This window comes from Dendrobium catenatum, unplaced genomic scaffold, assembly GCF_001605985.2.
Source record: "Dendrobium catenatum unplaced genomic scaffold, ASM160598v2 original_scaffold_161204, whole genome shotgun sequence".
NCBI classification, from domain to species: domain Eukaryota; kingdom Viridiplantae; phylum Streptophyta; class Magnoliopsida; order Asparagales; family Orchidaceae; genus Dendrobium; species Dendrobium catenatum.
In genome coordinates, this window is record NW_021479630.1 from 307,332 (window position 1) to 332,509 (window position 25,178).

Below are 25,178 nucleotides of genomic sequence, written 5' to 3' on the forward strand. Positions count from 1 at the left end.
TCGCTGTACATCAACAACAAAATTTAAAATACAAGACCTAAAGAGTTTGAATTCGTGAGCTGCGAGCTTCGATATTTAGACTCGAGTTTTTTTCGAGTCGGGATCTTTCCAGCTTGGTATCTATTAAGAAGCGAGTCGAAGGTCGGCAGCTTATTAATCGGAAAAGCGGGGGCTTCTGAGCTTTCGAAGAGCTTGCCATGGAAACGAGGTATAGTGAGACGACGCCAGGCCAGTTGACTAAGCTCCCCTCCTCGACCCCCTGAGCTTCCCCAACCCTGGGTAGTAGACGAGACTATGCGAGGACAATGAAGAATTGTGTTGAGTAGAAGGAGGTGAAGATCGCTGCACGAGCAGGGATATTAAAGTGATATTTGTTTTAGAATTATAAGCTATGATGTGTCCTAAGTAAGGTTGGGTTCTCTTATGACATGGATCATGAATTGTTGTTCAAATGACCAAGTGCTATCAAAAGATCAGGTCCACAGTAGCCATTAAACTCTCTATGTCGGCCATGATGTAAAAGCTAGTAAGTGGAAGAAGTGGAGTGATTGTCGATATCAGGTCCCCAGCTTTTGGCAATAATGGACAAGCAAAGTGCGAAGGACATGTTATTATTGTACGCCCTAGCCACTTGGAGAAAGAGCTAGTCTTCTCCAACATTAAGAAGGCGCGTAGTTGGTGTGTGCGAAGAAAGTGGTTTGCAAAAGGACTAATTATATCAGGATTAGAGACAATATATGTAGCTTATCGCGGAGTGGTGCCGATAGCCTATGCCACCAGTTCAACACAGTACTGATATGTGTGATCTCGACAGCCGCGGTGTCGATTCATATAGGATAGTGGGGCAGCTGTGGAAGGCATTTACTCGGAGGGTATGTAGAAAATTCAGAACAGAAGTCTCAGAATTGAAAGGAGACAGCGAGCGTAAGAATAAAGAACAGAGCAAGTACGCTGATTGAAGAGGTCTAATACAGGATATGAGAGGCTGGACTATGGACTTGATTATTTGTTTTTTTTTTTTTTTTTTTTTTTTTTTTTTTTTTTTTTTTTTTTTTTGTTCTGGAGAGGGAGTGATCCAGGATTCTTTTCCTTACCCGATGAGAGGCAGCCGATCTTCTGCCCTCCTGAACGTCGCAGCATTAGTGTGGCCCTCCGAGGAGCTATCCAGAGGGGGGATTACCCGAAGACGCAGCTTTCCACCAGCCCATAAGCAAGGAACAACAAGGCAAACAGAGTAGTAACAAATCCAAAGGGAAAGGAACGTGTGAAGCAAAAGCTGAATCTGCGCCCTGAATTTTAAAAATTGCGCCCACGTATCAATCAGGACGATCATAGAATGCGTCCAAGCACGATCATTGTATCAAGAATTTTGTATAGAGAACCATGGTTAAAAAGGTGGTGCTGATCATCCGAGCCTGGATCAGATATCTACCAGCACGATGTAGACATAGACGATCCCACCTGAGGAGTAGGCCCGAAGACCATTGAAAAAGCAGATTTGTCCAGGCCAGCACCGATTAGTTGTATCTTCCAGGATGTATGCTCAAGTAATGAATCTTACAGTCTGAATTAAAATGTTTTTAAATCACAGCGCCACAGTGTATCAGTCCAGAGTATGAAGAGTGTTTAGATCGGCTAGCGATGATTGTCCAAAAATGATCGTCTCGGGCAATTTTAAAGATATTAACCAATTGACATGGGATCAGCAGCAACGTATCAGTGTGATCCACCAGGCAGCTTTCCATAAAAAGCATATGGCCAGGATAAGATCAGCCCAAGATGATCAAGTTGATTGAAGCAATATGATTATACGTCCAGGACCGATATGGGATCGATCCGGTATGATGCGAGTTCAGCAATGTAGAAAAGGGTCTAAGCAGGTTAGATTTTTATGCAGAGTCATGTCATATCGTCCAGGATTGATAGAATATCGCGCCACCGGACGACCGATGTGACAAAATGAATGTTTAAAGAAAAGATGGAGAGATGATCAGAGAAGTCCCAAAACTAATAAAAACAATTATAAAAAAACAACAACCCAAAAACATAAAGATCAAATAAAAAGAGAAATAAAATTGTTTTAATTTTTATATATTTTTCTTGAATTTTAGTAAAGCCATGCATTTATGATAAGTTCCAGCCAAATAACAAATTTTAAAGATCTTTGAAAGATCAATGAGTATAACAAAGTTCAAAATCTATAAAATGGTAGAGGACATATTGATCCCACTGGATAGTCGTACTAAACGCACTCCCGACTCTCGTTACACCCCTAACCATATTCAACACATCCTTGAAAAAATAATACTTCGCAGAACTTAATTGAGTAAGCAATTTTGCGTATACACTGAATTTAGTCTCTTGTTCAGTGGAAATATAAGATTTGAAGTTAATATTAAATAACTGTATAAAGAAAAAAGCAAATCTATTCAACACACAACAACATCAAGCCTTATCCCACCGTGACGGTATATATCAGATAATCCGTTTATCCCATATGATTCCAGTATATAAAAGTCAAATTCTCTTAAATCTAATAAGAGAAGAAGGTCAATTCAAAATATTTTTCTAAACCAAGATCTTCTTTTAAGTCTAACACCCAACTCTTATTCTTACAAATAAGTCAAATTCTATTACCCTCTACCTCTCCTAACCAAGGAAAAGTACACGGAAGCGCATACGTTTGTAATAGTGACCAAAAACCTATACTAAGCACTCTCCTAATCTTATCTTCTACTGGGAACTACCCCAACCTTTTCACGTATATGCTCATATCTCGCCAATCTTAATCTTAAAGGTTTAAAGCTCACTCTATCCACCTCGTCATTTCACACTCTACTCTCTGCCAACATGACTATTTATAGCAACTCCAAGGAATTATCGCCTTCTCTTGTATAAAAAATATATTATCCAAGACATTCTCCACCCGATGCACCATAAAAGTGCATTGCAGGCTTTCTACTACCGATCTTAAGAATTTTTCCCTTTAATGGTTTGAGGAGATGTTACCTTATTCCTTCTATACAAAATATTACAAGTCTCACAAATGTGCTATTTTGCATCAACACTTTAGTCGGCAACCATCCAACTGTCCGTAATTTGAGCTGCCATTAATATCTGTCCCATCCTTATTTCACCTATACACTCTGGCACAGGACTAACTAGCATTCCCAAGATAATCATATTTATAAGATGCGCTGTGTACTTCTATTACATGACTATAGATCAAATAAACCTTTTGAAGGAATGATGCTCGTGTGGGGTCGTGCCCCTTATTCTATTCTCAGATTCCAACTTCTCATTGCTAGGTCTATACTTAACCTACAAATTACACTCCATATATTCCGCCTTTTAGATCTTACTCAAGCTGAAAACCTTTAGGGACTCTATTAAAGTAAAAAATGTACCTCCCACAATTAATTCATAGTTTACTACATTAAAAAGCAATCACATATTAATGATAGAGAGCAAATAAATTTGAAAGTCAATCCCGTTGATTATAATAGAATCCTCTATAATTTTTATATACAAAAAAAAATTCATTGTTTTTTGTATGTTTGTTGTAAATAAGAAATTGTTCACAGATTTTCAAAATTTTTAACAGTTATGAAATTTATGATCTCCATGTTCCAATTATTAGACTTGCTAGCCGTTTGATTTACTAGATTGAGTATGTTTTTGGCCAATGCTCTACATTTACTTGTATCTTTAGAAGCCACCTCTTCCTTACTCAAGGACTCACGGTTGTTCCTATGTTTTAATATCTGGACCACCAAACTGCTGATATCTCTAATTATCAATAAACTTTCATTATTAGATTAAAAAAAATCTTGAGTATTGATGTTATATTTATTGTTGAGTTATCTAGCAGAGTTCTCTGCCTATGGAACAGTAAATTCTAATATTAGGACTTAACAACTTATATAATCGCAACTGATCAGTAGAGCCGATTTAAAACTTCACCCCTCCTCCTAATACTATGTATAGCGTTTGCAACGCGACATGAATTCAATTTTTGACTCCATTATGTGACATCCAAGCTATCAATGTTTTCATTCATAGATCTAATTCATATAAACAATAATATTATGGATGAGACATCATGAATATGTCGAATCATAACTTAGTGCGGCACGATCTTTGATAAGATTAATATATATAGATTATTCCACTTTAACTGTTCTAGTTTATTTAATATATAATGATGGAGTGTTTTCCCTTTGATATCCTTCTACGCTGAAAATGCTTTGGAAATATTTAGGTATTAAGCAATTGATGATAACGAGTGTAGTATTGCAACCCGAATGGGTATTTAGTCTTTTTATTTCCTTTTATTTATGATGAGGCCTTTTATAGGCTAGTTTGTTTTGTTATTTGATGATATGGCAATTGTTAATGGAAAAAATTTTTATTCTACTTGCTGATCTCTAGTGATCTATGAGAGGAGAAAATTGATCTTTTTGTGTTAGTTTCTATGAGAGGAGGAGACCCGAAATGAGGAGTGATCGACCTACCCGCTAATACCCGTCATAACCTAGAGTTGGATAGATTCCAAAGAGTATACGCATCCCTTAATTTCCAAGAATATATTCTTACGATCTCATTTCGTGAAGTTGTCGTTTAGTAATTATAGATTTTAATGCATTTATTTCGTATATGTGTTATCTTTTCATTGCTCTTTTTTCTATCCCCCGACTACCATCCAAAACCTACCCCCTTGTCAACCTTCACACACCACTCGGGTGGACCCTACCAACCTCCTCACACCCAAGTATCGAGTCTTTACTAGCAGGCGCACAGGCACTAAAATCCACCACCCAATCACATCGAAGCCTTTTACCCGCTCTATCAACCTCCCCCCACCTATGCCGGTCAACACCCTTCCCCTTTGTCCCCCCCCCCCCTCATAACTTTCCTCATCTCTATTATAGAAGAGATATTAAGACTCATCACATATATGAACTTCGCTTAAATTTTGTAGCCTCATATGCATATAGATGAGGAAAATTTAAGAATTCATTCTCCAAAAATATATAACATAATAATTAGACTATGTCAAGTAAATATCTTCCATATAGATCATAATCTCCAAAATTTTAAGAAAAAGTAAGATAAATGTATCATGACTATCAAATTTCAAAACCAATAACAAAATTGAGAGTAGATACTAATTAGATACCACATATTCACACTTAACAAAGCTATAGACAAAAATTGAAAATTACAACAAGTTATCACCAAATCTGTTATCTGCAAATCTAAAATTAGGAAAGTGCATAACTCCAAGTCTATTTAAAATTTCAATTAAATATTGAGTCATTCTCTTTCCTAAATGATATAAATTGATTTGGAAGCTACAAATCTCTTCTCTTTCTCTCTTCTTATGGCCACCGCCATTTACTCCTCCCTTTAATTAGGAGCTTATATCATGGGCTCCAAACAAGGGCCTCTTAAATTCCCACTTTAAATTTGAATTCAAAATTCAAATAAATACCCGTCAATACTCACTTAAAATCTGAAATTAATCCCAAATTTGTGATTAATTCCCTCCCCCCTCTCTTCTAACCGGTATACCTCTCCCCTAGCTCTCAAAATTAATTCCTGTGAGGAGGAGAGAGGCTATCAGTGAACTCCTAATCCCTTACACCACTCTGTTCCCTCCAACTGATCACGAAACCTGATGTATTTTCTGAAGACGATTGCTGTCCAAAATTCTGCATGTTGTAAACTGCTGTCCAGCAGATTTCTGCTATGGGTCCACACTAGCTGGCCAGCCCAGAATCAACCCATTGCTTTCCAACCTCTTATGTCTGTGTCTGTTTCCATATTTCAAGCACCTGAAACCTGCTGTTTAGAGTTTTGGAACATGTTTTCTCTGCTTACATCCCGCAATCCTAGAAATGGTCTTCAATACACTGCCGACATCCAGACTGCTAATGACACCTTCAGAAGGTTCTTGAATGCGCCTCCACTTCCTCCCAAGGCTCTTCTACAGCCGCGGGAACTGATTATTTTCTGATTTTTGGGTAAACTCCCCTACAATTCTCTTCCACTCTCACTGATAGTACTCATCAATTATAGTTTTAATGTGATTTATGACGATCATGCCAATTATTCTCCGCTAATGCTTAGTGTTTAGTAGAACGTGTATAGTCATTTCATCTAAGTACTAATCTTATTGTTAGCATAGGGATTTATGTTGAAACCATTATCAGTATGTCAACATCAAATTAACTTGATTGTTTCTCGATCTCTTAACTTTCACACACGTGATTCGGCCTAAGCTTGTCTTACTGCTCTTTGTTGTTTATTGTGTCATTTTAATTCACCATATAAGATACAATTATGTGTTCTAGGAATATTAAGCATGCAAATTCCTTAAGCTAATCATTCTTGCATGTACGTTTCACATCAAATATTATTTCTAATCAAGTCTTAATTAGTGCTTAGATTTTATTTATAGTGCCAATATGTCTGTGCAATGCCCCCTCCCTAGCCACAACTCGCCACCTAGCCGCCCCCTTTCCCCTTTGTCGCCGCCCCCCCTCATAATTTCCTCCTCATTATGATAATTTAAATCACCATAATGACTTCCTAATTTAGCTCAAGCATGAGAGGAAAAATTTGAATTCATTTAAAATTCAAATTTGAATTTCAAATTCTTTCCATATAGGGAATCCCAAATTAGGAAAGTATTAATCATGAATTCAATTTCAAAATAAATCAAATTGGATTTATTAGTCCCTTTCCTCAATTTGAAATTTGAAATTCAAATTTCAAAAACTTTCTTTATCTGCAAATCTAAATTAGGAAAGTGCATAACTCCAAGTCTATTTGAATTTCAAATTAGATTTGAGTTGTCATTCTCTTTCCTAAATGGCATAAATTGATTTGGAAGCTACAAATCCTCTCTCTCTCTCTCTATGGCCGCCCATTACTCCTCCCTTTAATTAGGAGCTTATATCATGGCTCCAAACAAGGGTCCATTAATTCCCACTTTAATTTGAATTCAAAATTCAAATTAAAACCCGTCAAATCCACTTAAAATCTGAAATTAATCCCAAATTTTGTGATTAATTTCCTCCCCCCCTCTCTCTAACCGTATACCTCTCTCCCTAGCTCTCAAAATTAATTCCTGAGGAGGAGAGAGTTGCAAGTGAACTCCTAATCCCTTACACCACTCTGTTCCCTCCAACTGATCACGAAAACCTGATGTATTTCCTGAACGGGATTGCTGTCCAAAATTCTGCATGTTGGTAAACTGCTGTCCAGCAGATTTCTGCAGTTCCACACTAGCTGGCCAGCCCCAGAATTCAACCCATTGCTTTCCAGACCTCTTATGTCTGCTGTTTCGCATTTCAAGCACCTGAAACCTGCTGTTTAGGAGTTTTGGAACATGTTTTCTTGCTGTACATCCCGCTAGAAGGTCTTCAAACACTGTCCGGACATTCCAGACCGCTGAATACACCTTCAGGAAGGTTCTTGAATGCCTCCTACTTCCTCCCAAGTCTTCCTACAGCCGCGGGAACTGATTATTTTCTGATTTTTGGGTAAACTCCCCTACAATTCTCTTATCTCCTCAGTTTACTCATCAATTATAGTTTTAATGTGATTTATGACGATCATGCCAATTATTCTCCGCTAATGCTTAGTGTTTAGTAGAAACGTGTGATAGTCATTTCATAGTACTAATCTTATTGTTAGCATAGGGATTTATTGTTGAAACCATTCATGTATGCAACATCAAATTAACTTGATTGTTTTCTGATCTTAACTTTCACACACGTGATTCGGCCTAAGCTTGTCTTACTGCTCTTTGTGTTTTATTGTGTCATTTAAATTCACCATTAAGATACAATTATGTGTTCTAGGAATATTAAGCATGCAAATTTCCTTAAGCTAATCATTCTTGCATGTACGTTTCACATCAAAATATTATTTCTAATCAAGTCTTAATTAGGCTAGATCTTTTTTCTTTTGATAAGAAATTTTATATATTTCAATGTGCTTAGTCCTATCATGGTGGATGGGTTTTTTTTTTAAATACTTATTACAATTTGGTTTTTACTTTTAGAGATTTTTTTAAAAAATAAATAGGTTAAATTTTTTAACAATATTTTTAACCACACTCCATAAATACTAAGTTCCACTACCTTATATTTAACCTCAATACCGCTTCTTGTGACCATATATTATTTATTGCTTCTCCATTTATCTTGGTTACCCCATACATAGTTATAATAATCAGAGGTGGATCTTTGGCTAGAACGATAATGTATTGGCTTATAATGCTAATGAGGAATTTGATTGGAAACACTTGTAGATCTCAAGTATTTCCTATCAATCTTCGGAAAACAGTAAGAATTCTCCACAAAAATCCACACCAAAACAGGAAAACAACATATAATTTATATTATTTGATGAAATGGAAATGGAAAATACCAAGATACTATTGATCCTCTATTCGAGAGGTGGATCTCTCTCTCCCAAATTTCTAGACACCGCTAGAGCCCAAAAGAAAACCTAAATCTAAGAGATCTCAATTTCATTCAAATTCAAGATGCCATAACCCTAGGAAAACAAACTATTTAATGCATACAATTCAAAAGGAAATCTCTAAACTGTCTGTACATTCAATTTTCCTACTAAATTTCCTAAAAAAAACCTTCCAAAACAGCTTTGTCGGCTCCTGCGTTCGGATCGACATACCGTAGAGGCGATAGAGCTCCGCTTCTGTTTCACACGGGCTAGTCCCGTAGGACCGGCTGGACTGGTCTAACAGTACTCCCCTCCCAAAGATTCACCTTAACCGCAAGGTGGAAAGATGACACCCTCCTCCATTCCTTTTGATAGGACATACTTGAGTTCGTAAGTAACCCTAATGGGAAATACTTGAGTTCGCAAGCAAACTTAACAATAATTGGTGAAAACAGCGAGAAAACTTCAAGATCTCCAATGAAATAATCCAAAAACAGTATATTGTATTATAGGAATCAAACCAAAAGTAATAACAAGCAAAGATACAATTGATCCTCAATTCGAGAGGATGATCGTTCCCAATCTCTAGATGATGAATCTAGAGCCCAAAACCACAAAGAGACTCCAAGAGAAAACAATAATCATGCATGCCCTAATTCTCCTAATATCTTCTTTATTTAAAGCAAATCTCTCCTCTCTAACCCTAGACATCGCCCCACTTAATTGTCTATTACTCCCATGGGCGGCAGCTGGCTAATTTAAAGGAGGCGGACCCCCTTTGGTTCGCCTTCTATAGATTTGAATCGGGCCCTTATCTAGAGCCGAGGACCGGTCTAACAACTTCTTCATCACAAACGGTAAGAACCTGAAGAGTTTGATCCTTACACCTATGCCCCGGCGTATACCTCTCGTCACATCTGAAACAGATCCCCTACGCCCTCTTCTCATGTAATTATGTTTCTGTGAGCTTCTTGAAGTTGTCTCTTGGTCTTCCTCCGGCAGTCTTCTTTTTTGAAGTCTCCCTAAAAGTACCTGATGTTGGCTCCTTGCTTACTAAAAAGGTGGTGGTCATCCTGTACGAGCCTCCTGAACTGCTAGTTCATGCTCCTTTTTCCAGGTACCTATGATCCTCTACCAACCGAGCTAGCTCCATTGACTCTCCCAAGTCCCGAGGTCTCATCACTCTGACTGCTGCTCAGATCTTTGGTTTTAGTCCCATCATAAAGTTCCCCTCCAGTACAATTTCTGAAAGCCGATCCAATCGACTTGCAAGGTACTCGAATTGCTCACGGTACTCCATCATTGTCCCCTCCTGCATCAAAGCGAAGAACTGCTCGTAGAAGTTCCCTCTCCTGCTGGTTTGGAAACGTTCAAATAGGCAGTCGTTAAACTCCCTCCAAGTCCTTATTGGTTATCTCGTATACCACAATTGGTACAATGCTAAAGCTTTCCCTTCCAAGCACATCCCGACAGCCGTTATCTTCTCCTCCTCCGTCAACCTATTGACAGTAAATTACCTTTCCACCCTGTAGATCCACCTATTTTTAATTTATTATTATTATTATTATTTTATTTTAGCATGTAGATCCACTCATGTGCATCATCTTCCTCAAAGATAGACATCTTCAGTTTCCACACCCTCAGATTGTCTCCGTTCCCTCTATTCCCTTCATAATTTTTCTTTCCCTAAGGGGGTGGTTCCCCCCAAGTGTCCCAATCATCCCTTCTACGTTCATACCCAAACTTTTCATTGCAAACCCACCTCCTCCCTTCAAATTCAGCACCCCTTGGATCATATTCAATCCCTCTCTTTTCAAATTGGCACCTCTTTGATCATAATCAAGTTCTCGTCTTTCCAATTCAGCCCCTCTTCTTTCAAATTCAACATCCCTCCGCTCATGCCCAACCCCCTCACGTCTCTCCACATACTCTCTACCAGACTCCTTCCTAGGAATAGGTCCTAGGGGAGGCATTTTTTTCTATTCCCTCCAAAATCTCCACCTCTTGATCTTCCTTTCGTCTGATTGGCTTCGAATTTTCCCCACTTCCAAGGTTGTCGGCGCCTTCCCTCACCTTTGACGGCAATATTTTGGTTTGACCCTCAAGCACTTTCTTCAACATCTCCTCCATGATGGAAAATTTCGAATCAAACTTATCATGAATGGCTGAAACATCTTTTTTTTTATCTGAAACCTGAGTTTGTAAATATGAAATTTCAGATTTCATTTGTCCCATCTCCACTTTGAGGCGTTCCTCCAACACATCAATTTTCTTGGCCGTCATTGATGCTCGGATTTTTGTAGAAATAAAAATATGGACTTTGACCTTCAAAAACAGCAATTTTCTTCTTCGAAATCGCAAAACAGCCGTTGAAATTCACCAAAACAGCTCACCAGAATTCCCAAAAATATCTCTGATACCAATTTGATAGGAAACACTTGTAGATCTCAAGTATTTCCTATCAATCTTTGGAAAACATCCACAAAAATCCACACCAAACCAGGAAAACAGTAGATAATTTGTATTATTTGATGAAATGGAAATGGAAAATACCAATATACAATTGATCCTCTATTAGAGAGGAGGATCTATCTCTCCAAACTCTCTAGATGCCGCTAGAGCCAAAAAGAAAACCTAAATCTAAGAGATCTCAAATTTCAACCAAATTCAAGATGCCCTAACCCTAGGAAAACAAACTATTTAATGCATACAATTCATAAGGAAATCTATAAAATAGTCCCTACATTCAATTTCCCTCCTAAACTTTCTCAGAAAACCTTCCAAAACAGCTCTGTCGGTTCTTACGTTCGGATTGGCATATCATAGAGGCGGAAGAGCTCCGCCTATGTTTTGCAAGGGCCGGTCCTGTAGGACCGGCTGGACCGGTCTAACAGAATCCAATACAATTTCCCACAAGGCATTGATACTTATATTTACCAATAGGTGTGCGGCCAGTGGTGAGCCCAATTTTCTTTGTTAGATTTGTTGAAGTTGTTGTGGGCATTCATCCAAGCATTCTTGTTTCTTGAAGTAATCATGAATATATTTCCTTTGAGAAATAGTAAAACCTGCTTTGATCGTACCACTTTCATATCAATAAAGTAATTTAGATTTCTCAAGACTTTTACCTCAAATTCTCTTGTCAGAAACATTTTAATTGGGCTATCTTTTTCTCCAAGTTATCTGTCAATATACATAAACAAAATTATACTTTTTTTCCTGTAGGTGAGAGCTTGATAAAGACGATGATCTATTTGGCACTTAGTGTACTCTCACTTTTCAGTATATTTGGGGTATCTTTCAAACTAGGCATGAGGGTACTAGATAGTGTTTGAAGGCATATATATATTTTATATGTCTAGATACCTTTTTGGTTTTTTTTTTTTTTTAATTTTTAATACAGGTGGGATCTCCATGTTTACTTCCTCCTTAAGGTCCCAATTAATTAAAAAAATTCTTAATGTCAATTTGATATAGAGGCTAATTCAAATTTACTATAAGAAGCAAAACTTAAATTCTGTTGAGTTTTGCATTTGAAGAGAAATTTCTTAATAGTCAATACCATATAACTGGGTGTACCCTTTTGCGACAATTCGAGCATTAAATTTATCCACACCATCATTTGCTTTATATTTGATTATATCATTTACCTCCAATCAATTATTTCCTTGCTCAAAATTCAAAAACTTCACCCATATCATTTTTTACTTAGGTTTGGATTTCTTCTATTACAAATGTCTTTTACTCGGTGGTCTTAAGAGATTCATGACTAGTGTTTGGAATTTGTATTTTATCAAAAGAAGTAGCAAAAACATGAAATCTAGGTGAAAGTCTAAGTCATGAAATCATAGTTGGGTGTTTGGTGTATGACCTCATCCTTTTTCTTAAATCAATAGGATAGTGGAGATTAGTATCATCATCTGTGGATTTATTTTCACCAATTTGTCTTTGTATTTCATTGGATGTCTTTTTTTCTTTTCAAAAATCATATTTTATCGAGTGGTGTCAACTCGTGCTTTGGTGGATATTTCCTTTATGTAAGGGAGGATTTTCTATGAGTGATTTGAAATATTTTTTGGGCATTGTTGAATTTTATAATTTAAATTTTGTATTAAAATTGAGCGTGGATTATGATGTTGAAGTGTTTAAAAATTTGTCCCATTTTAAAATGTCCCTTTTATTAAGAAAATCCAAGTGAGGTGGGTATAATTGTTAATGAAGGGAATAAGCAATCTTGCTCTAGAGATATTTTTTACTCTGGAGTCTGGATATCCCCTGCACATTATTGTGGACTAAAGCAAAAGTTTAGTAAGATTCATATGCTTGATTGGGATTGGAACTGTGAGTGTGCTCAACCTAAGATTAATTTCACATAGAAAATCCTTTAAATTTTTATTGTGAAAGAAAAGCAATTGATTTTTCAAGATAAATAAAGTTTGAGTGCCCTAGGCAATCAAGCAAAAGATAGACATCAACATCATTATTCAAAGCATTTGAAATTTGAAGTAGAGGTTTTGGTGGATACTGATAGGGAACACTAGTAGACACCGGTGTTTCTTACTAATATGGAGATTTCAACAATCTTTAACCACACTACTTCCAACAAATCAAACAAAATAGCGAGAAAACTTGCAATAATAAAAGATACGAAAAGAAAATTCAGAGGTACAACTGATCTTGAATTTGAGAGGAGGATCGTTCTATCCCCAAATCTTTGTCGCTGCTAGAGACCAAGATGCCAAAACTTTCCACACCAAATTCAGCAAACAAACATGATGCCCTAACCCTAATACAAACTTCTACTTAAAACAAACATTAAAAAAAAAACATAAAATTAACTCAAAAGGACTAAACAGTCCCTTCTCTGTCTTCCCTAGGTAGTGGAACCCATCTCAAGGGGGGCGGGATTTGGCTCTTGCGGAATAGCAGGCTTCCTCTTGCTGTATTGTTTGAGCCGGCCCAACCATTAGGCTGGCTAGATCGGCTCTCCTGAACCGGTCTATGCCTATCAAATACACATGTTTGAGGCTATGCCTCACTTGGAAGATCATTCTTTAGAATGTACACTCCGGAATACATTATTGCATTGTCATGCATCCTCGTTGCATTCAAGTCTCAAAAACGATGAAGATTAATATAAAAAATTAGCAACATAATTTTTGTCTTGGGTTGTTGGTAAGTTATATATAATACACTAGGAACGTAGAGTCAAATGTCGGATCTTCTGAGAGAATGATGTAATCTATTCGAATCACTTTTGAAAGTGACCTACATGCAATCTGGATATTTCTGATGGTATTGGTTGTAATTGTGCAAGGAAATTTTATCTCGTGTCATATAATCTAACATTTTTTAGTCTATATTCCAATTAGTAGTTTTTTTCTTTTATTTGCAATGAGGGCATATTAGACTTTACCTTTCCAAGCAACCAAACTTATTTCAATGATATTTTGGAATAAGCTTATACTGGTATTAATATTATAGTTGGTTGTCTTTGGTTTGTTGTTCAAATGGCTGTTAAAGGAAGGAGTGAGCTGTTGTGATTTATCTTTGTTGTTAGTCTTTCCTGGATTTTTCTAATAAAGTATTTCTTTATGAAATTTTCATGTTTTGGATTTGCATTTGAGATTGATTTCTAGTATTATAGCTACTAGCTTTTTGACAACTTATTTCTTTTGTCACTTTCTACCGTCTTCTTTCTAGGAAGATCCTTCACATATGTTTTAATTACACTTGTCGGATGAAAACTGACTTTCAGTGTTGGTGAAGGACCCGTTGGCTTGGAGAAGACACTCCATATTGTAGACCTATGGGAACAGAATTTTAATGTCTCTGATATTCTCTTGAAAATTATTATGAGAAGAGAGGGGAACATAAAATAAGAGCTTGTATGATTGAATTTTATTTCTTTGTTCCGCTTAAAAAATATGATGAAATGATATGCATATATAGGTAGATAAATACCTACTAAGGAAAGAAAGAAATCTAGAAATCAGGAGCTGAGGGGTTCAACTCCCACCATGTGTGGTAAAAGTGAAAAAAAAGGTGGTTAAATAATTCCAAATCTTCAAGCTAAGGCGGGCATCAATGCATTAAGGATTTATTTTTAGTACCATGATGTTTCTGATTACTTGAATGTATTTAATACCACGGAAATGTTTATGACCTAGGAGTAATGTGATTCTAACCCCTTTAGAATGGCTCCAAATAATATGGATGACAAATTCATTGGTTCATTTCATGATCATCTTCATCAGGCTTATCCCAACTATTTGGATAAATTTATGAATCATTTGCTTCTTCATTGAGTTCATAGGTTTAATGGAGAAAAAAAAAATTAAGTCTATTCATCACTTCAACTGAATAGTTACTCATTAGTCCTGTGCATGTCTTTTGGAGCACTTATTTGTTGGATCAATTTTTTCCAGTATTTAATAATCAAATAAAGTAGCCAAACGTACCATGAAATAATATTTGGGCACTTTTATGTTTCTTTTACTGCAGGATTCTCCATAATGGCATTTAGCTTACCACTACTATATTGGCATCTCCCGACTATAAATTTTTCAGAAATTGAATTGGGCATCCGTAATAGATAGCTCTATGTTATTAAGCTAGCCATATCCTGCCCTTCAGTTACTAAAATATCTTTTGCTCTATGGTCTACTACACATTTTCCTTGATGAATTGTGTCGACCCCAATGGAGCAAGCTTGCTAGTTTGTTTAAATGAAGCCTTTTGTGCAAACACAACTGTTGACTCGTGATGCCTAGCTAAAAAGTGTTTTGACTAGCGTACCATGAAAGCTTTTTGTTAATTTCCACTATTTCCTTGCGAAATAATCCTTTCTAGAAAAATGCTTCCTTTGCACTAGTAAAATGCTACCAAATATCATCACCGTTTTGTTATGTGGTGAAACAACTTTTGAAAACCATATTCAGCCTGCTTAAGCTTTTATGATATTAACAATCTATAAAAGTTTGTGAGATATCCTACAGGAACATTGCTCATCAGATGTAGCTTAAGATATGTTAGTGAATGGTTAAGGGCTCATTTGTTTGTCCGTTTATACTGTTTTTTTCCGTCTAGCAACGATAAAGCATAAAAAATTTAGTTGTTTGATAAAACTAATTTTCTTAATCACATTCTGAATACCGTTGCTTTTTAACTTTTTTCAAAAGCTTTCTGATTTTAAATTCTCTGTTCTCTCAAACTTAAAACTACCTTTTAGAAAAGATACAAAATAACCAAATGAAGCCTAAGTTTGTTCAATCTTTATCTAGATATTTCCCACAAATGCATCTTCAAAGCAAAATTTTGGTCTACATGCTGTCTGTGTATGTGATACGTTTTTAAATATATTTTTGGCCTACAAATATTTGTGTTGTATTTCCTAAATTTAATCCATCTGTGGCTGTTGTGTAAATATTCGATAGGGTGTCTTAATGTGTTATTATTCCCTAATTTCTTTGCAGGATAGAGTTTAATGGTAATAGAAATCTTCTGGGCGAGTTCATTGAATTCAAGGGAAACTCAGAAGATATGCAAGCTTTGAGAAATGTTAACAGATCAAAAGTTGCTCAGTTCATCATTCAAAAGCCAAGCTTGTTTGGCTTAGGTATCTGTCCATGCTCATTACTTTGATTTAGGGAAAATGTCACAGATTGATTTTTTTTCCTCCTATGTGGGGTCGGCTACCTGAATCCTTTTCTCCATTGTGTCCTATTAAAAGTCAAATTCTCGTTTAAATCTAATAAAGAAAGGTCATTCCTAATATTTTCTAACCAAGTCTTTTTAGGTTTGCCTCTACCTTTCTCTCTAATCGTATCTACGGCACCTTGTTTGTTGTTGTATTCGTTTTTTTGGCTAAAATAATTTTTTCTAATGCAGGTAGATCAAGACTCAATATTCTGTTTTCTCCTCGAGATGTTCGAGGCAATGCACCTTCAGCTCTTGAATGGAACGAAATTGCTGTGAAGCCCAGCACAGAATTTCTGTTTCAGCCGCTTAATTCCAATAAACCTTCTAAGTTCAAGCTATCAAACGTAGCCTCGGTTTCCCTCAGTGCATAATTTGGATCTCCATAGTGCTCGGTGTGCACTCTTTATGGAGTTCTGAAAGCTTTTGTAGAATCTTGAATGAGAAATTCTGCACAGTTGCTCTATTTATATTTTGTAAATATAGAATAATTAAATCCTGAGATTGCAACGCAGTACAATTGATGATGAACTTGCATTGGATGTTCTAAATCAAGAATTAATTTCATGAAAATGAGTGTAATTTTGAAATACAGAATTCTGAACATTTAAAGTATAGCGGATGGTCAGAATATGTCATTGCATTTTTTGCGGTTATCGAATGATTTTAGAAGATGGATTATTTTTTTTTGCTAAACTTTTTTATGAAGATTGTGAGAATGTGATTGATTTTAGTGACCTTAGCACCCTAAATGAAAATAAAGAATTTTATTTTTATCGACGTATTAGTAAAATCGAAGTTAGAGAGGCTATAAAGAAAATGAAGGGTTGAAAAGCTGTTGTTGGAATTGATGTTATTTCAATAGAGGTGAGGAAATGTTTAGGCGTTGAAAGGAATTTTTGGGCTTATTAAACTTTTTAATATTATTTTGAAGATGATTGGAGAATAAGTGTTTTGATTCTTATTTTTAAGAATAAATGTGATGTATAAGATTGTACGAATTATAGATGAATTAAGTTAATGTATCATACTTTAAAATTAAAGGAGCGAGTTATAGAATGTAGGTTGCAGTGTGATACTAATGTTTCTCAAAATCAATTTTGATTCATGCATGTGGGTCTACTATGGAACTCATACATTTATTGAGAGGTTTGATGGAGAAATATAGAGAGAATAAGGAGGATCTAAATATGATATTTATTGATTTAGAAAAAACATATGATAAAGTTTCAAGAAGAGTGCTATGGAGAGTTCTTAAAAAGAAAGTAGTTAACAATGCTTATATTCAAATCTTTAAAGATATGCATGAAGGAGCTATTATTTGTGTTCAAACACAAAGTAGTTTGACCAAGTATTTTCCCATTTCGGTTGGATTATATCAAGGATCACCCTTAAGCCCATATCTTTTTATTTTAGTCATGGATGTTCTCACTTGACATTTGCAAGAGGATGTACCTTGGTGTATGTTTTTTGCTGATGATATTCTTCTTATTGATAAGACTAGAGAGGGATTTGAAGGTAAACTTGAATTATGGAGGTCAATTATAGAGTCAAAAGGATTTCGCTTGAGTAGATCTAAAATTGAATATATGAAGTGTAATTTTCAAGTCATTAATAGAGTGCACATTTTAGATATCTTGGATCTATTGTTCAAAGTGATGGTGAAATAAATGGAGATATTATCAATAGAATTCAAGTTAGATGGTTAAAGTGGATGAATGCATCAGGCTTGTTTGTGTGATAGAAAAGTCCCCCGCAAACTTAAGGGAAAATTCTATAAGATGGTGGTGAGATCTGCAATGCATTATGATGCAGAATGTTTGCCATTAAAAGAGAAGAATAAAACTAAGTCAAGTGTTACAGAGATGAGGATGCTCACATGATATGAAATGAGCATATACATGAAAAGGTTGGAGGTGGAAGATAATATTAGAGAGAGAGTCACCTTAGATGGTTTGTTCACATAAAGAGATGGCCTTCCGATAAATCAGTTATGAAAGTAGAGGTATTAGATTTGACTTATATTAAGAAAGGTAGAGGTAGACCTAAAAAAAAAAAGACTTGGTTAGAAAATATTAGAAATGATCTTTCTTTATTGGATTTAAATGAGAATAAAATAATTTAATAGGACACAATGTAGAAAAATGATTCATGTAACTGACCCCACGTAGTAGGACAAAGGCTTGATATTGTTGTTGTTTATTATCACCTACACTTTCTGTACATCTCTAATGTTCTAAGATCTTGGAATGTAGTAATCGTGCCCGGCGAAGTAATTTTTTCATGTCAAGATCATTTTTTTTTTCCAAATCATCTTTGATCTAAGATTAAATAATGGTTGCAACATCTTTATACTATGAATGAATCACCTTCAAATCATTTTTTAACCACGACCCAAGCATCGAAACCAATTATATTAGAGTAACGATCCTTTGATCTTAAAAGCACTATTGATCAATGATTGATTTTAAAAAAGTATATTTTGATTCGGAAGAAATTTTCAGTCATATTTTTTCAAATAAACAAACTAGCATAAATTTTCACTATTATGGGCATGTTAGGCTCAAATTCCCTTCAACATTATCAGGTTTTACTGAATAATTAATTATATATAATTATAATGGTAGACATTTATAATTATTTATTAAGATTTGTTATAGTTAATAATTTTTTTAAATATTAAAATTCAGATAACTTATTTTAATAATATTTTAAAATATACAATAATTAGATAACTTAATTTCCAAAAGCCCACTACTGATAGTGTAAAATCACTTTGAATAATTAGGGTTATCAAGTCATCAAGGTCTAGAATGAGGGAAACAATTTACCATTAAAAGCTATTCTTCATATATGTATATATATTTGGCTCTAGTCGTTTGGTTAATGCATGGCCTAGCATTTATATACTAATGTTGAAAATCCATTATGATAAGTATAGAAATGATAAAACATTAGATAATCCATCTTCTACATTAGATAATCCATTTATGATAAGTTAGAGCACTGCGTCGCTCCCACTCATTGATTTCAACCTGCCCAACAGTGTCGTAGTGCCTGGTTCGGAGCCCCGCATTGCCCCCAGTAGCGTCGCAATACTCTGCTTCTTTGTCTTTTTCCACGAAACTATACAATACCAATACGCTTTGGTACACCGTATCAGGACGTTGTACGGGAATTTTTTTTTTCGAATGTAAAGCACTCAAACCAAAGCAACAGAGGACCCCATACAACCCTCCAGCTTGCTAAACATACCGAATTGAAATCCGAGGCAACAATACAACCCGATTTATTAAATAATCAAATTCCACACAGAAGTAAATTATAACATATTTTTCAAGGTAAGTACTTCTATTATCAGATAAGTTATAAATTGTATTAGATTTTAAATTTCATTTAGGATAACTTCCTTACTGCTTTGTTCTTAAGAAAACAAGCATAGTTTCTATTTAGCCATTGTTTTTCAATCACTTAAAAAAAAATTATGCTAGGAAGCTTCTTTTTATAACAGCTTTTAAAAAAGTTATTTTATTCACAACAATTTTGCAGCCATCTTTATAAAAAGTTGCAGCCATCCCAAATTGATCTTAATCTGATTAGAGTTCTCATAATCTGCAAAAGCCAATAATCAATTTTCATTTAAATTAAATTATAATGCACCTGGCATGGCTAAATAGATGATTAAATAAATTCTTAATTAGTCATAAGATCAACATTAAAGATGGTGACAAATTAGAAAGGGTTTAAAAAATATATATCTTTTATTTACCCTAAACCCTAAAACTACAAATGTGCATTGATTCAGAATTGGCAATACTTGTGACAAGTCTTTCATGCTGAATTTTTTTACTCATTTCATGAAAATCTTACACAAAAAGGTTTGATAATTTCAGGTTAACAATCCTTTTTCCTTAACTATTGTATGCATGAGCAAAATCATTTGGTTAAGATGAAATGAAATGAAATAAGATCAAAACATAGAAGGTGTAAATAGTGATGAGGCCACAATTCTTCTCATGTAATCGTGGAGCTTAATTTTTATCATAGACTTAGGCTTCGTTTGGGACGGTTTTTTTACTGCTTTCTAAAACGGAGTTTTAGTACAAAAATAAAAAAATTTTGTATTAAAACTCCGTTTTAGAAATCAGTAAAAAAGCCGCCCCAAACGAAGCCTTAGACTTTATTTGTGACAGCTTTCTTATTACTTCTTAAAATAGCTTTTTAGTACAAAAAATAAAATTTTTATATGAGAAAGCTACTTTAAAAATGAGTAAGAAAGCTGTTCTTTTGGGATGACTTTCTTATTATTTTTTTAGTACAAAAATTTTTTAGAACTTTTTGTACTAGAAAACTGTTTTAAAAAACAATAAGAAAGTTGTCCCAAACGAAGCTTTAGTCTCGAACATCCGATATTAGCAAGTTATTTCATTAAGTTATTTTGAGGATTTTATTTCACTCATTCTTTCTTGACATAGAGGGGTTTATGAAAAAAAAAAAAAAAAAAAATATGATAATTAAATCTGTAGCACATCAATAAGATGAAGCAATCAATCCAATAAATTTGTATAAATTCTGCATTTTAAGGGTAAACATTCCTTTCTGTTCACTCATTTTTCTACTTTATATTTGAATAAATTTCACCTTTTTATTGACATACATAACCAACATAGGCAAAGAAAACATACTGAACAGAAGCAGAGACAACCTACTGAACATTTAAAGTGAATGTTATAATACTATCATATGAATGCCAGAATACAATGATACAATAAATAAATGCTGTAAGCTTGGAAAGCACCATAAATAATTATCAATGGACTATACATCCTTGATTACCACATGCCTATTCTGCTACTTGCAATTCATCTCCAAATTCCAGCATCAGCTTGTTCAGCTTCTTGCTCCGGATCCTTTCCTGAATCACTCTTAATTCATCACTGCATCATAAAGCAGTTTAAAATTTAAGATTAGAATATCAACTAGTAAGCAAATTGTTCATATTCTTTGACTAGCATGCCAAAAGAGAGTACCTGGGAGGAGGGCTCGGTGCCAGGGGTGAGAGCATTTGGGCGAGTTTAACGGCATCTTCGGGGCGGCAAATGGCATGATTGAAGCATAGATATCGTCCGAAGGCATCTGCGCTCTCAAAGATGCAGATATGAGCGTCAATTAGTAGTTTGAGCTCGACTGTCACCAACACACCATCTTCGTACATTTCTGGCGCGCCTTTCAGATATGAGTTCGATGGTGAGAGCTCGGTCTCTATGAGGAGCCCCGAGTTCACCGACACCATGTTAACGCTGCGATCCATTGCCAGTGCCCAGGCTGTTTTCTCAGATAGAGTCTTTGCAAGTGCATGCCATAGCTGCAATAGATCGTTAATGCTGTTATAGCTTGGGTTTAGTCACACAAACAGGACAAACGACTATAAGTTTTCGTGATATATGGAAATTTTTAGCTGAATGTTTGGTGGCATTTTGTATTTGCTTTGAGTTTTTTATTATTTGAGCTGGGCCTGTTGTGTCTCTACTGAGCTGGAGAGAGATGGAGAGAGCTGGTTTCTTATTGGCATTATACCCCACTAGAAAATGATGGAGATCTTACATAGTTTGTGTACGGAGTAACATGCAACTTTATTTGTTATGAGAATTATTAATTTAGAGGAACAATAATCTCACTTTTACAGTTATTTTATGATTCATTTTGCTTGTCTTTATGTTTAGGACAATATCCTTCCTAATAATAATGGGTTTTTCTTACCAAATGTTAGTTATGCGTGGAATTTGATTGTGGCGATCAATCGGATTGTACTGTTTCCCCATACCTTAATTCTATCGGTCGAGCTCGCCGGGGGGTGGTTGCAGAGGTCCTTCCCCAGCTTGGGCTTGGGTGAAGCCGTACAACACTATGGTGTCGCATTATCTTGTTGGATGCAGATAGAAAGCGGAGCGTTGTGGTGCTTCTGACCCCTGCACTACAGTGCAGTCAGATAGATTGGAGACAGAGTGGAGTGTTGTGTAGCTACGAGGCGGTTTGTCCAATTTTCTTTCTTGTTTTTCATGAAGGGCTTTAAGGTGTTTCTCTTTTTAGTTCATGTGAGTACAATAGTGAAGAGAGACAAGGAGAGAGTGAGAGAGAAGAGTGATTTATACTATTTCTCCCAAATTTCATAGTGAATTTTTTGGTGTGGTGTGACTCTATGATTTTTTTTTTTTTCGACTTTCAGTTTCTTCACATTAAATCCTGGTGTTATTCTTTTCGCTGTAATTTTCACTTTCTTGTTTGTGTTCAGTGTGTGATTTACTTCTCCAATAATATACAGTCTTTTACCCTCTCATATATGCAAACTACCCTAATGATTCTGGAAAATTAAAATTATCATTTGCAATTCATTAGGAAAATATTTCTTTTTCATGGCATTAATTAGTGGGCAATTTCTTTAACATCCACCATTATTTACTCTTTCAACTAGAAAACTAATTCCTTATAGAATGGGATTCCCTTTCATGTCAAGAAAAGTGGATGCCCCATTTTGTCGGCAAAATTGAAGAAAAGTTTCAGACGTATCCCATTTGTATTGCTACCCACTTGCTTCAGGTTGAGAGTGACTGAAGTTGTTTGCAAATATGGAATTAATCATGATCAAAGCAGCTGTATGTCGCTAACAATTAATTGCTAAGGGTCACCAACTATTAATAAATGCATCATACACTCAATTCTGAACTCCCAACGCTAACATTTAAGTAATTTTATTATTTTATAAGCACTTTATTATCGTTAGAAATTGACGAAATTAATAATGGCTTATGGTACATTTTGCATAAAATAAACTTATTAAAACTAATTATTTGTTGTCTAATTTGGACTACTGAAATACGAAGCTATGGCTATGTAGGGGTGTCAAAATGGGTCCCCAGGTCGGATTCGTGTCAAAACTTGACGAGGCGGGCTCGTGTGAGGACAGCGGACGCCGTGTCCACTTGACTCGATTGCTGAGTTGAGGGCTAGGGTCGTAGCTAGGCGGCTGGGCGAGACCGACTCGACTGCTGGATTAGGCTTGGCCCCTTGGGCGAGACCAACTCCCTGCATGATCGCATTCGCATGCTAGCAGGCTAGGCTGGGCGAGACCACGACAGACTCGGACCCAGGTCAACCCGAACCCGACCCGATTTTAAAACGAATCACATTTTTGAACCCGAAACTAACCCGTCTGATAAACGATTTGACCATGACCTGCTTGAATTTTTGGGTCGGATTGTTTCAGATTTCGAGTCGTGTCAAATATTGACACCCCTATGAGCTATGGCTATGTTATAATTTTGGAGAACAATAGGAATTCTTTTAGAAGTAAGAGAATTTAATTTGTTATGGATTTAAAATTTTGAACTAAGGTTTGGTTTGGGATAGGGTTTTTTCTACTTTCTAAAATAATTTTTTAGAACAAAATTTTTTTGAATTAAAAATTTTTGTAATAAAAATGTGATTTAGAAAGTAATAAGAAAGCGGTCGCAAGCCTTAGGTGGCATGACTGCCATTCTCATATAAATTAATTGATTACTTATAATTAAAAAGATTTTAAATTTCAGTTGTGCTAAAAAAGCCATTAAAAATGTATGAATCATGTCATTAAAGAACATGAAAAAATAAATCAGATATTCTCATTAAAATTTAATTATTAAAATGAATTTTTAAAAATTTAAATATTTTTTGAGAAGGTTATAAACATAAAAATATAAATAATTAATCATCTTATATTATATTCATTTTAAACAAATTTACTAATTCAAAACCTTATCCTGAGAATAACCTCAGCTAGCTATTTTTTTTTTCTAAAGCATCATCATCATTTTCATTCTACAAATGATTAGCTTAACTAAAATAATTAGCAATTAATTAATTACCTTAAATTTCCTGCAAAAGTTTGGCTCACTCCAATCCCTCTCATCAACATCCTCAGCAAGCTTGCGGTTCTCCTTCCATATGACAGCAGTCACAGAAGAAGTGAACACAACCCTCTCTACTGTGTCAGCCTGCGCGCAAGCTTCTAATACGTTATGCGCAGCTCTCACCTCCACCTCCACCATGAATTCCTGCATAGTAAATAACATTCAGAATGAAATTAAGTGAAAAATTATATGTCCTTAGGGCATCTAATGAGTTGTTGTTGTGATTTGATGGTTGATATTAAGCTAAATTTTAAAAGTTACAGATTAGCATGATTGTATGAATAAATCTTATGCTTTGATATTCAATATTAAAAAATTATGTTAAGATATTATATAAGAATAAGTGTAATAATAATAGAATTTATTTTGAGATTGGTGCTATGTAAACTTTTAAGACTGTTAAAGCTTCCACACAGGGCATGAATCTTAACAAGGATGCGTGGTGTCGATGGATCGCCACCGTTCATGAAAGTTAAAATGCGCAAAAACAAGAGAAGAAGAGAGCCGCTCACATCGTAGGAATCAGTGTCGAACGAGTAGAATACGCCGGAGCATCCCCGGACGGCATCTGCAATGCTGTGGTAATCCAAAGGGTCCGATCTGAAAATCCTCACCCGCTTGCTCTCGCTCCAGCTAGCCGCCTTCCCCTCATCCCCTGCACGCACGCCAGTCGTTCGATGATATGCCACATACAAAACTCAGCTGAGAAAAAAAAAAAATCGAGAGTAGGCAACGAATTCGAACCACGGCCGAAGGCTGCAGCGTGAATGGTGTAACCCCGGCGAAGTAGTCGGTCCACGAGGGCGGCGCCGATCCTGCTAGAAGCGTCCATGACGCAGATAGTCTTCGCCTCCTGGCTTCCGATTGAGGGAGCCATAGAGAAGAGTACCGAGGAAGATGAACAGAAGCAGCGTAGATAAGAAAGGGGGGAGACCAAACTTATATCTGCGAAGAGGAGTGGAGCCATCTAAAGCTATCATAATGATAATGACAATTACAGAGCCGTAGTTTGATTTTTTTTTTTGTCACGTCATTTATTTTATATAATTATATATA

The 25,178-nt window shown here is 35.6% G+C and overlaps 2 protein-coding genes across 2 annotated transcripts in view; one reads left to right on the top strand and one right to left on the bottom strand.

Moving 5' to 3' along the window:
- LOC110092974 overlaps positions 1 to 16,807 on the top strand; it is a 26,524-nt gene extending 9,717 nt beyond the window's left edge. Inside the window, exons 6-7 of the mRNA XM_020817697.2 lie at positions 15,954 to 16,096; positions 16,369 to 16,807. Coding sequence (XP_020673356.1) covers positions 15,954 to 16,096; positions 16,369 to 16,550 — 325 coding nt within the window. The 3' untranslated portion in view covers positions 16,551 to 16,807. The remainder of the gene's footprint in view (positions 1 to 15,953; positions 16,097 to 16,368) is intronic.
- Positions 16,808 to 20,778: 3,971 nt separating this feature from the next.
- LOC110092976 (cinnamoyl-CoA reductase-like SNL6) lies at positions 20,779 to 25,124 on the bottom strand. The gene is made up of 5 exons (XM_020817699.2): positions 24,867 to 25,124; positions 24,635 to 24,777; positions 24,078 to 24,266; positions 21,207 to 21,541; positions 20,779 to 21,113 (listed from the first exon to the last, which is right to left on the bottom strand). Exons 1-5 carry the CDS (start codon positions 25,087 to 25,089, stop codon positions 21,020 to 21,022), a joined length of 984 nt encoding a protein of 327 aa, XP_020673358.1. The 5' UTR covers positions 25,090 to 25,124; the 3' UTR covers positions 20,779 to 21,019.
- Positions 25,125 to 25,178: the final 54 nt, after the last annotated feature.

What these genes read in the sequence shown, in the direction of transcription:
- LOC110092976 (XM_020817699.2), bottom strand. Translation starts at nt 25,089, where the DNA reads ATGGCTCCACTCCTCTTCGCAGATATAAGTTTGGTCTCCCCCCTTTCT. An exon ending in TCGACACTGATTCCTACGAT is followed by an intron (nt 24,267 to 24,634) that starts GTGAGCGGCTCT and finishes TTTACTATGCAG; the next exon opens with GAATTCATGGTGGAGGTGGA. An exon ending in ACTTTTGCAGGAAATTTAAG is followed by an intron (nt 21,542 to 24,077) that starts GTAATTAATTAA and finishes GATCTATTGCAG; the next exon opens with CTATGGCATGCACTTGCAAA.